This window comes from Etheostoma spectabile, chromosome 6 (assembly GCF_008692095.1).
Source record: "Etheostoma spectabile isolate EspeVRDwgs_2016 chromosome 6, UIUC_Espe_1.0, whole genome shotgun sequence".
Taxonomy (NCBI): domain Eukaryota; kingdom Metazoa; phylum Chordata; class Actinopteri; order Perciformes; family Percidae; genus Etheostoma; species Etheostoma spectabile.
In genome coordinates, this window is record NC_045738.1 from 22,610,985 (window position 1) to 22,623,718 (window position 12,734).

The 12,734-nt window shown below is 41.0% G+C and overlaps 1 protein-coding gene across 6 annotated transcripts in view; it reads right to left on the reverse strand.

Moving 5' to 3' along the window:
* oxr1a (oxidation resistance 1a) overlaps positions 1-12,734 on the reverse strand; it is a 216,966-nt gene that overhangs the window by 93,400 nt on the left and 110,832 nt on the right. Inside the window, exon 1 of one of the 6 annotated variants that reach the window (XM_032517853.1) lies at positions 1,381-1,751. The exons of 4 other annotated variants lie outside the window; for them this stretch is intronic. In XM_032517853.1, the coding sequence (XP_032373744.1) occupies positions 1,381-1,531 (151 nt within the window). In that variant the 5' untranslated portion in view covers positions 1,532-1,751. Of the gene's footprint in view, positions 1-1,380; positions 1,752-12,734 lie in introns of those variants that run through there. One more of the 6 variants, XM_032517850.1, reaches the window with a different exon arrangement.

Below are 12,734 nucleotides of genomic sequence, written 5' to 3' on the forward strand. Positions count from 1 at the left end.
AACATAGGCACAGGCTAATTACTGCTAACTAACATGCTAGTTAACATTAGTTATTAAAAAACTGTCTGCGAGCTTCTCCTGGCATTACGGTGATTTGTTGACTATGCAACTGTAAGTTGCGTGGTTATGACGCAATCGTTACCTTATTTTTTTACAAAAAACGTCTGCTGCGGAGTCATAACGTGAGCTACAAGGTAATGGAGCCTTTTATACATCGTTGTGTTTCTTTAGAAATAAACAACGGACAAATAGAGTCTTGAAACGCTTCAGATGTAAAGTTATTCACTGTCTAAGTGGCGCCAAAAGGGATGGCAGTCAATGGGATGCTAACTGCAGGTGATGGCTTTGTAGCATTAAAATGGCGCCATGGGAGCTACGCTTAGAGAGAAGAGGCTTACCCTCTTGAGTGAAATCATGGAAGGCATGGACATGGCTGATTTGCTGAGTTCAAATCATTTCAGAAATAGAAAATCAGGCAGGGAAGCAAGCATATAGGGACCCTCTGTCCTATGAAATACACTGTTATAAGTCTTCCATAACTTGTGTGCAACAGGAAGTGTTGCATAACGTGTATGATGTGTTCCCCGATGTTCAGCCTAATACATATTCAGAAACAGACACATGTTAAGTTTGATGTAATGTAGGCTACCCTACAACTGGGACTAATAGGGGGTCACTTAACAGACTCAGCTTTGAGCTATACTTTAGTAATATAGTATACAGAAAGGACACCTTTAATTTACAGTATTTCTAATGTTATTTACCTTCTTGCAGTAGGCTTATAGCTATTTTACACCACAGACCCAATAACAATGGGTAGCTAATGTTAACGAACGTTACCATTACAACTGAAAAGCTGCTAGTGACAGCAGTCACGTGGTGGACAGTTGCATACTAAAGTTAATGTCACTAACTAGTATGGTGTTATATGCGAATCTTTCTCAAAATATCCGGGTGAATTCAGTATGATTTTAAAAACATAACTTTATTCTAATACTAAGTCTAAGTCAACGTTTGTAATAACGCTGGTCAAAAGCACTAGGTTAGCTAACGTCGTAACGTTAACATAGTTAAAGTGTTAGAGTGACAGCACTGCGGAAACAACGTTAACTGGCTAGCTTAGTTAAAGCTGAAAGTTTAAATTATTTTGAAATAATCTTCAGCTAATGCACAGAACTTCGCCGAATTTAAGGACGACCCTTAATGTTTATTTCTACATCTCAACATATATTCTACAGGCAAGAAAAGTACCCAAGCAACGAGGACACGTGAAACTGAACAATCTTTGAAGGGGGTTCGGCACGCTCTACAGGAAGGTTAACGTTATCTGGAAAGCTTGCAGTCTCCAAATCAGCTAACGGAATTGAATGTCCTACTAACCTGTTTCGAAGTGTTTGCTGTTACCGTCGTGTGTTTTCCCAGTATGGTGTTGAACAGTTTGGGCAGTCTGCTGTCCAGTTCCAGGCCACAGTCTCTGAGAAATTGCTTCCCTGACAACACCGATGCCCGTAAAAGAATAGATGTAGTCCATAACGCTAACGTTACAACCTAGCTAGGTTAGCTAAAAAGCAAAGTTTTTAAAGTGTTACAAAGCCCGCTGTCATTGCACCTAACGCAGTGTTGTCAAAACGTCACAGGCTCACAGTTGTGGTGTAAAAAGCTTCAAACTCTCCAGCTATACATTCCAAAACAGGAACGGGCCAACAAACTTTTTCTCTCCGCCTAGTGGAGTCAAGCTGTGCAACGCAGTTGGGCAACGGACTGGATCCGTTCCAGCTGCCTTCTGCCCCGGTGACTTAACACTGCTGACAAATGGATGTGTCAAATACGGTACCAATATTTGATTAAACTCGGAAAAAAAGTGAGAACATTTTGGTTTAACAAAGACCAAATTTGTAAAACAGGGTGGCTGGATCTCAGTTTGTAAGAGAAACATTTTCAGTGAATCCTAGAAAAAGAAAAATGGGACAGGAGATTTTCAGAAAATCTACAAATGTTGTTATATTTGGAAGGCAACATTTTCAGGCAATTAGGTTTTACTTTTGTGTGCTATTTTATTTTTTATTAATTGACTAATTATATGTTAATAATATAGTATATAATGTCATATACTTAATGTCAAATTTTACATTCTCTTATACAGCTGTCTTTTATAGGCCTAGATTAAATTTGAAATAAGGAGTTGGAGATTCACTGATTGGGCACATACTCTGAATGGTTTCTATAATTCAGCTCAAGGGTATGAAAAATTTACATTACACATAAATAAAGAACTTGATTAATAAATGCATAAAAATGCAACCAAGCTTATAGTCCACACTAATTTCCAGACGGTTGCTAGGATATTTCATAGTCATGAAATCCATCTGATGCCCATTATAATAACATTCTAATAAATTCAGACATCCACATTGGAGCCAAAGTACACTTCTGCATCCATATGGAACTCAAGGGGCCATAGTGAAAGCTCTGGGACCTGGTACATAAGTGGCTGATCGTCTACTGTGGGATAAAAGTAGATGGCATTTGAGGTGTGTAAATGAATTGGGGGGGGGGGGGGGGGGGTAAAAACCCACCAGACCAGAACAGGGTGTATAATTGGGCAGCAGACTCAGGTATTGAACTGAAAAGACCGTCATGCATTATTCATTTAGATTGTAGAAACAGAGCAGTTTCAGAGAAAAGTGACCATCCTTTGTTTCTTCACTCATTCACTGCCGGAACGGTAATTTATTGTCCAGCTGTAAATTGACAGGGGAGTAGCTGTCTTTCTTCTATGGCATCTGTGCTCAGTGGGCAGAGGTTGAAACAGCTGTTATTACTGAGTACATACAACCAATTTGGGACTGAGCAGTCAGGGCCATGTTGAATACCGAATGTGCTCCATCTGCTGGTTGCAATGGGTAGTGCATGTTCTAGTTCTCCTCAGTGAATGAAGAAAGTCAGTGTACTGGGGGTGAAAAGCAGCAGCAATCATAATAAAAATACATCCTTTTTATCATCATCATATACTTTACAAAAAAGAAAAAATCCATATATTTAAATTTGTTTAATAAGCTTATTATTTTGTATGAAGTAAGGATGGCTGCTCCTTCCCAACTTTCCATTCACAAAGATATAACTTAAATCTGCTTTAGTTAACCCTGAATGCAACTTTAGCCTCGTGCAAATAAGTACTATGAACAACTATTTTCATTATTGAGTCATCTGTTGGTAATTTTGTTGATTAATAGTAAATGAATTAGTCGCCATAATGTCAAAAAAAGTGATAAACCTCACATTTAAAGAGCTGTAAACCAGTGAATGTTTGGAACTTTCCTTAGTCAATGACTTGAATGATTGATTGATTATCAAAATGATTGGTGATACATTTTCTGTTAATTGATCACTCAACACGAGCTATGTTGGAATTGTGTAGTAAAAAAACAACAACACAGATTTGACCTACAGGTTGGATTACTGTAATGTTTTTTACATTGGTCTGAATCAAACCTCCATCTCACGCCTTTGCTTTTTAACCAATACATCTAGACGTGCCCACATCACTCCCGTTCTCTACACCCTACATTGGCTCCCGGTGTGTTTTAGAATCAATCTTAAGATTTTAACTTTTGTTTTCAAGGCTTCAAACGGCCTGGCTCCTGAGTATTTGCCCAAGATTTGAAGATTTGAAGACCGCTTGTGCTCACACAGGGCCTGCGGGAGCACAACCGGTCATTGCGGTCTTCAAATCAACGGGTTTTAGAAATCCCAAGGTCAAGGTATAAACGGTTGGGGGGGGGGCGGCGGCGTTTGCAGTTGCTCCCCCGAGACTCTGGAACAAGTTACCTCCTGATATTCTCTGCTGTTTCTATGTAACCTTGTCTGATTTTACTGTTTTCTATGTTTCATTTTTATAGTCTGATATGTTGTTTTATTCTCCTGATGTTTCTGATGTTAAGAACTTTGGATACGTGCTGGTTGTTTTAAAGTGCTATATAAATAAATGTTGATTGATTGATTGACAGATTCAAATCATTTTAAATGATGATGAGTTTTATGTGTAAAACTCATTTGAAACCTATTTGCACACAACCTGCAGCATGTAAAACCACCAAACTACTCTATGTCACTAGAGAATGTAAAATACAATCTTCAAATGATTTTAACTGCCATTTCAAAGACCTTGGTCAACAACTCTGACACTGATGTGCAGTACATAACTCTTAAGGATATGCAGTCAGGGGATTTCATTTGGCCCTCTGCTCCTCTCTGATTTTGCACGGGGCCCCTGCTGGTAGTACACTTGGCCCTTGTAATGTATTTAGCGAGGTCTCAGACTGGCCAAGTGCCACCCCACAGGGCCTAGTGGTTGTGTGATATACTGTGTTGTTGTACAGCTACCCAGAGCGGTCATTAAATCATCCATAACATCCTCAGAGGGAGCCAGACGAGCTGCCTCGCTCCGCGTTTCAACCTGGGTGACAGATGTATTTCAGCAGTGCAGAACAAACCGGAAAGCTGAATCTAGTTTAAAGGCCTATTTTCTCTGAGAAGTCCCCCACTCTCTAATTAAGCTTTAGTGTGACCAAAGAGGGAAAATGAAAGAATTCCCTCTGTGCCTATCCAACAACACGAGCCTCGTTGCACGGAAATAATGCAACTTGTTCTACTTAAGGAAGCATGCTTGATGTATTGTCACTTTCCTGTATTTTAAAAGAGATTAAAGAGACTTTGAAGCCAATTAGTTAACTGACATCCATTATGGTGTTAAGTTCTTCTGGATTTATGGAAATGAGCTTGTTTGTGGCCGATAGCTCATTACACAGTCTTCCTTTGAGTATTTACAATATCCTTTTAATTTGTGCATATGTTTACAAAGCATGCACAACTCCTAATACTACCTCTCTAATCATTCATTTTTCTAATATGATCAGATCAGCACTTGAGAGTGGAGTAGTGGTACGTAGTGGGGGAATCGTTGTGTTTAATAACTCTAAAGTGGCGGAACCTGTATAAAAACCTCCTGGTGTCAGCAGCTGCCAGGGAAAGCCCTGACAGGATCTGGGTTGTGAGGCTTTGTCATCGTCTGAGAGCAGGGCGCTGGGGAGCGAGTGTTAATCAAAGCTTTTCTCATTGCGAGCCAGGTAGGCTGCAACCTTATCCCAAGGAGGAACGCTTTCATTACGGAACAACTAACACGACGGCCGCTGGGGAGCCGCCACTTTACCACTGTCAACGGATGGACTGACTCCACAAGCGAGGGTTACATAAGCAGAGCTGCAGCACACTGGTGGGAACACACAAGGATGTGTGCACTGGAATGACTATTACAATGTGCACACGCACACACTAGGGCAGCTCATTTATGGAAAAAAAATCTTGATTTTGGTCAATATAGAAATCCCGATAATTGAACACGATTACTCAATGACGTTTAGGATAGAAGAATGGAATGGAGTAGTCTTTACTGTCATTGTAAATTGACATTTATGACAAATTGAATGCAGTCCTGTCAATGCAAAACATCAGTAGAAGTGCAAAGCAGGAATGTGTACACACATATAAAAAACATATATTATATGTTATTTGTTTGAAAAGGAAAAAGATGGAAACGATGTTGCATTTATTGAAAATGTTAAAAAAAAAAACGGTGAAACAGTTAAACTAATCAACAGCTCGATCTGGGAAATTTCCCTCAATACTTTTCCTGTTTTTGAATTCCCATTCAGAACACAAGACGAAATAGGAGCTTGCTTGTAAATTTTTAGTTTTTATTGTCGATTATATTGTTTTTTGGGGGATAATTAGGAGCCAAATTAAATATTGAATTAATTGCACACACATGCACACACGCAAACAATCTGCTCCTTTCTTACAGTGGGATACACTTTGACATAAATGCAGCAAGGAGTTCACTCATGCGACACAAATGCACCTGCTGGCAAACACAAACAAGCCTTTCAGTGTGTGGTAATTGGGACGGCTCACTGAGCACACAGCGAAGGAGATGGCTTCAGATAGTTTTCTCAGAAGTGACTGGATCACACATGGAATTTCTCGGAGCATCTCTGGAGTGTAAATAAATACAGAACATTCAGCATGCATTGTCCCGTGTTCCACGAGCGTTCTGCTCCATTATACAGCAGCTTGTACGCGAGGCGTAAACGAGGTGACGACGAATAAAGACAGCACGCTGCTGGAGGAATCTGGCGGAGGCATCCAGACAATGGCGGCAATCACAGGTGTTTACCAGCCCTTGTCAGAAAATCCCACCCACTCTCGAGGCTTCCTCATTGTGCGAGTGAAGCTTCGCCTCTCAAAAGCTGTCACCGCTACACCAAATGAACACATTTTCACAGTGCCAGCAGGACACAAATATTCATGAGAGGAGAACGTTAATCAGATGTTGTATGGCGCCTGTTCAAAAAGTGTCAACGCCGAGCTGAATCACTAGATCATCTGGAGGAATAGGGCTGTTTAAGTACTCAACACTGCTGTTACATGCAGTCTGACTGCTGTCACTCAAAATCTTGTTTTTCACTTTTCTTCCTTAATTTTACATGAACACTAGACATATCTGAGCCTTTAACATCTCTCATTTTGTAGCTGATGTGATATACAGTTAAAAGAGCATACCAAAGATTATGGAGTGGGGATTAAATTCAATTAAATTATAGTTTATTGTCCCCTTGGGCAAACATTACTTGGACTCCGGTGCTGACAATTTGAGCTGCAGATCAATAAATAGAAAGAAGAGAGAAATTAAGACATAGCGAGTGTTTCTCAGTGGTGAAGTCAATGGAGCTGCTGCGTGCGAAATTCACCGGGTGACACCATTTTGTAAACATGCACATACTGAGACATACAGAGAGAGTTGTGTAGAGCTGATAGGCTTAATTGGCTTTGTATCAACTCATTTTGCAAATGGCTTGTATGTAACGGACGTTCATTAACATAAAATAGTTTAGCTTTATAGCTAGAGCTTTAAATGGATCATCATAGAGACATCCAGTTACCCAGACCACCAATGAGCCTTGGCCAGTAGAAAATGAGAGACCAATCACTTCCAAGGCGGCCTTCCAAAAGAAATACTCCAGTACTGACCCATCTATCACAACGTTATTCTGCCATGAGAAAAGTATAGGACCTTAGCGAAAAACAATCACATTAGAGACACCGTCTTAATTTTAGAAGATTAGCTGCTTGTCACATTCAATTGTGCTCTTTTACGCATCTGGGGTTTCTCCTCTAATTCAGGAAACCCTGCATGGGCCAAGAGTGTTTCTTACTTTGAGTCCAATTTGTGACCAAAAGAGCCAAATAAATCATCCATAAACCCCACTACCAAACGATTGTACATTTTTTTGAAAGTTTAAAAAAACAAAAACAATTTCTTAACATGATCCCAATATATTGTCAATTATCAAAACCGTTGCAGATTTATTAATTGACAAATCAGTGATTCATCTTTGCCACTCTAATGAAGTGAATATAGAATAAAGACCACATGAGATTGCTGGATAAAAAGGTCTCCACGCTCAGGTACATGGTGTCAGGGTGTCAGGGTGTAAAAATAATCCTGTGCATTCCATCATCATGTTAAGACTCTGCAAGAGGCAGAAAACCGAGGAGGGGACGGTGGAGGTGTTGTTGTCCCATCCAGTGTGACACTGACCTGCCACCCCTGACAATTCCACCCGCTGTTATTGGCCGGCCTTCTCTCTCAGGACAGCTCTACAGGGTGGCCAGCTCTGATCGATGACCAGTGGCTTCAGAGCGGGCTATCTTTCACCGCCACTTCCACTGCCCCCGCTCACGCTCATCTATCCTCTGTGGGTGTCTGCGCTGTCTGAGGCCGTGCCCAGAGGCTGGGTGGCCCCCGACAACTGATCACCACTGGCTCAGCAGGAACAACACATCTGTCTGCTGAGCTGAGGGCTCCCTCCCTCAATCTTTTCCTCTTTTTTTTCTTCATGAATGCATCTCAACAGGGGCACCGGGGTCCTCAGAGTGACTGCAACTTGAACACATTTTAATAGCTTGGTACTCTATGCACTAAAAAGGAATGCATCAAGGCTTTGGACCGCCCTACAATTATTGTAGGCCAAGTTTATTATGCAGTTAAGGGGGTCCTTGGATTAAAGAACATTGAATATGCTGGCCTAGCATATGTGCTGGTGATGTCAGGTAGAGAGGAATAGAGAGTGAGGGACGGCGGGAGGACAAAACACAAAGGCAATGGATAAGAAAGAGAGGGGAGGGGGAGAAAGGGAAGATGATGGGCCATGCATCAGACATGCACCGGTGCTCTCCTCATACAGGGCAATTTATTAAAATAATAAAGCCCAGCCTTGCATTGAAGGTTGAGTCCCCAATAAACCTGACAGGGATACAGAACGAGAGGCTGTGAGACTGAGGCATTGTCAGGCAAGCAAACAAAACAAATGCTCCGTCATGTCAGTGTCCACTTTATTATCGGCGCTGAACCCTTTCAAAAGGGAGTTAATTGATTTCTTTTAAACACAGACAGAGTCATATATTTCATCATTACCCTAAACAAAAAGCCTCTCATGAATCACTTGGCTACAACAGAAAAAGCATAGATTGCTCCTAAACCTCTTCACCTCGACAGGCGTGGAATCAGACTGCGAACAGATACAGGAATGTACTACAGCATGGGAGGATATTAGAGCCAAGTGGACATCTTAAATCCGACAAAGATGGTAGGAGGTTCTGCATGCTCTCAATCTGCTGTAAAACTGTCCTCTCCCAGGACACTCTCCATTTATCACCTTACATAGCCCGTTCCACAACTCTGCTAAATTGGATAATGAATCTCTGCCCCCCAGGAGAAGCACTAGATGAATAATTTGTTGGTTAAATTACGAGCCGGGGACATATTGCATCATTCCAGGCGCGAGACGTTAGTGTACTTAAATGGATGCAACCTTTTGGAGACCATAGGAGAGAGATGAACGAATAACAGTAGGAGCCGATGAAGACGTAATTAACTGTGTAAGAAATCTTGAAAAGAGACTTCAGATACAGTATTAGGGGACCACTAAGATCTATATAAAAGAGACTCAGATACAGTATAGGGACCCAAGTCTATATAAAAGAGACTCGAATACAGTATTAGGGGCCCCCTAAGGTCTATATAAAGGACTTCAGATACAGTATTAGGGCCCACTAAGGTCTTAAAAGAGACTTCAGATACAGTATTAGGGGACCACTAAGGTCTATTAAAGAGACTTCAGATACGTATTAGGGACCACTAAGGTCTAATAAAAGAGACTTCAGATACAGTATAGGGGACCACTAAGGTCTATATAAAAGACTCAGATACGTTTAGGGGACCACTAAGGTCTATATAAAGAGACTTCAGATACAGTATTAGGGACCACTAAGGTCTATATAAAGACTTCAGATACGTATTAGGGGACCACTAAGGTCCATATAAAAGAGACTTCAGATACAGTATAAGGGAGCTTCTAAGGTCTATATAAAAACATCCAAAGAGCTCCATGTCGTGGGACCTTTAATAAACATGGTTACATTGTGGCCGAAAATGTTTCTTTCCATCACACAGTAAATCTACGGCTCCTTTTGTTTCAGTCTTAAAAAAACAATGTAATAATACCATCATATATGACCAGAACATTAATTAATCTGATTATGTGGTGCTGAGAAAGAGCTGATTGTCTTACTTCCAGTGTTACGGAATAAGCATCACTACAGTCTTTTATTACTCAAAGGATGGCTAGGATGATGCTGAGCAAGAGCTGAGTGTAGGGTTTTCTCTACTGACCTTGATACAATTGTACCTTTACTTTGACACAATAACTCGAACACTTTTCAAAAATTGCTGTTTTTTTTATTTAATAACGTATACAGAGCTGGAGTCCATAAAATTCCTTTAAGGACAGGCAGAGAGACAGAAAGCCAGAAAGCAAACGCAGGCCACAAGCAAAAGAGAAAAAGAGAAAGTAGGAACACACTTGGGGCAGTTGGGATGATTTGAAGGAAAAGGAACATTTTGGGGAATACGTTTACTCTCATGTCTGTATGTTAGACTAGAGGACGTGGTTAGCCTAGCATAAAGACTGCTGTACAAGCAGGAAGAAACAGCCAGCTGGCCAACCGGCTTTCTACAATGTCCAAAAATACAACAGCCCCTCTAAATCTACACCACATACATCAACTCTCTAAAACAGGGCTCCAAGACGCCAAGGGGGTAATCAGAGTCATAGAAAATTAGAATAATGATACAAACGTGATCATTCACTTCAACATTGTCAATATACTGCAATCGCAATGTCAGTCAAAATAATTGCAATTACATACTTTCCTCATATCGTGCAGCCCTAGAATGATATCCTTCTTCTCACCTTACGCTCAAAACGAAAGCAAATATGCAGATTTCCAAAAATGCTGATCTTCTTTTTAGGTGAAAAATCAGGTTTTTCCTTAGACAAAGAAACTGAGACTAGCGCTTAACTCACATTGCAACTTAGCAGACTCTGAAGACCGGCTGCTGTATTGTTAATGTAGATAATAATATGTTTCACAGGCAGTTACAGTATGACAATCAAATGTTAGATCGGGATGAGTAACAATTTGCAATGTGATTACATTCTGACACAAATTATTAAAAAACAATCAAAACATAGATTGCCAATATACTTCTTCTCTGCCTTACAGCATGCAGGTGTGCCGTACAGATGTACAGCATTAGTATATACTGTCCTCGGTACATGAATGTTTATATGCTTTGACAGACAGCCTATTCATTCCTGTCATGGTGGCGGATTAACACCGCGCAGCCTGTACTCTCTGACCAGAAGACGGATATCAAACCTGAGGCTTCACATTGAAGCTGCCTGGCCGACAGCCATTACATAACCCAGCATCCTCTACACACCACCCACATGATTAATATGTTGTCATCCTTAACTCAATGATGTTTTGGGTCGCCACAAAAATGCTGTATAAGAAAAAATTACTAAGTGCTTCAGAGTGGAAAGCATAAACGGATTTTAGATGAGGCAATAACCAAAAAAAACTAAAAGAACACACACTTATTCTAAAGAACCCACTGGTATTTAACTGCACAAAATTGAATTTTCCAATGACAAGAGACATTTTTAAAGCCTGTTTCCAATAAGTTTGTCCTTTTAAGACTTGCATGTTTTCCGGTAATACTTTGTGCAGCCAGAGTGGATAAAATGAGGAGCCATTCAAACCTGAAGTATGGAGCTTTTGCTACTGCACTTCTTTGTGACAGTTCTCCGGCACAATGTCCAGAGCAACGACCCGTGTGGAGGAGACAGCATACTGCACGGGGCTGGCTAAATCCTGTCCTCCAGCCATTCTTCCTCTTGGATAAACCAGTGCATAGCAAACATGGCCCCGGAGCATGTACAATGCAAAGTCCTCCACATACTAATGAGAGCTAGCGGGGGTTGAGGAGGGAGAGAAGAGGGGTCAAGGTGGATGTGGATGAGTCATATTTATGGCCCGTTAGATGCTCATCTCCAGCCATGTTTGCCTGGATCCCATTTCCCCACATTTTGTCATCATACCCACTGATTAGGTAAAGGGACATAGGATGCTACAAATATGAAACCCTAAAGCACTCAGACTCAATTTTTAAGTAAATAATTTTTTTTTGAATAATAACATATTATCTGATTAGGGATGCAACGATACACTCAACTCGCGATTCAATACAATTCACACTTCAAAGTTCACCATACGAATTTCTTAAAGGTCCCATAACATGGTGCTGTTTGGATGCTGTTAAATAGACCTTAGTGGTCCCCTAATACTGTACCTGAAGTCTCTTTTATATAGACCTTAGTGTCCCCATACTTGTACTGAAGTCCTCTTCTATATAGCATTAGTGGTCTCCTAATACTGTACCTGAAGGTCTTTTATAAGACCTTAGTGGTCCCTAATACTGTATCTGAAGTCTTCTTTATATAGACCTTAGTGGTCCCCTAATACTGTATCTGAGGTCTCTTTATATAGACCTAGTGGTCCCCTAATACTGTATCTGAGGTCTCTTTATATAGACTTAGTGGTCCCCTAATACTGTATCTGAAGTCTCTTATATAGACCTTAGTGGCCTAATACTCTCAGAGTCTCTTTATATAGACCTTGGGTCCCTAATATGGATCTGAAGTCCTTTTTAATAGACCTTAGTGGTCCCTAATATTGGATCTGAAGTCTCTTCCCAAAATTCAGCCTTGGTGCAGAATTCCAGCCACTAGAGCCAGTCCACAATGGCTTTCCTTAGGGTGTGCCATTCTGAGTCTGTGGCTTTTGGGGAGGAGAGGGGGGGGGGGGGGGGGGGGGGGGGGGGGCAAGGTGGAGGCTGGGGGTGCGGCTTGACCAACTGCCACTTTGCTGTTGAAAGCCATGATGGCTCTCTCTCATGGGGGCGGCAAAATGCTCGGGCGGGCAAAGCAGAGAAAGGGGAGGTAACCTTGCCCCTTATGACATCATAAGGACAAGATTCCAGATCATCCCACCCCTCACCAAGGCGGAATTTTGGGAAAGAGACTTCAGATACAGTATTAGGAGACCACTAATGTCTATACAAAAGCATCCAAAGAGCACCATGTCATGGGACCTTTACATTTATTTACCTAATTACTTGAAGTTTAGGCCGTGTTTAACATGACAATCCAACATTTTAACATTATAGATGTGACAGAAAATACAGATAACTATAACATGTCTCCTCTCAC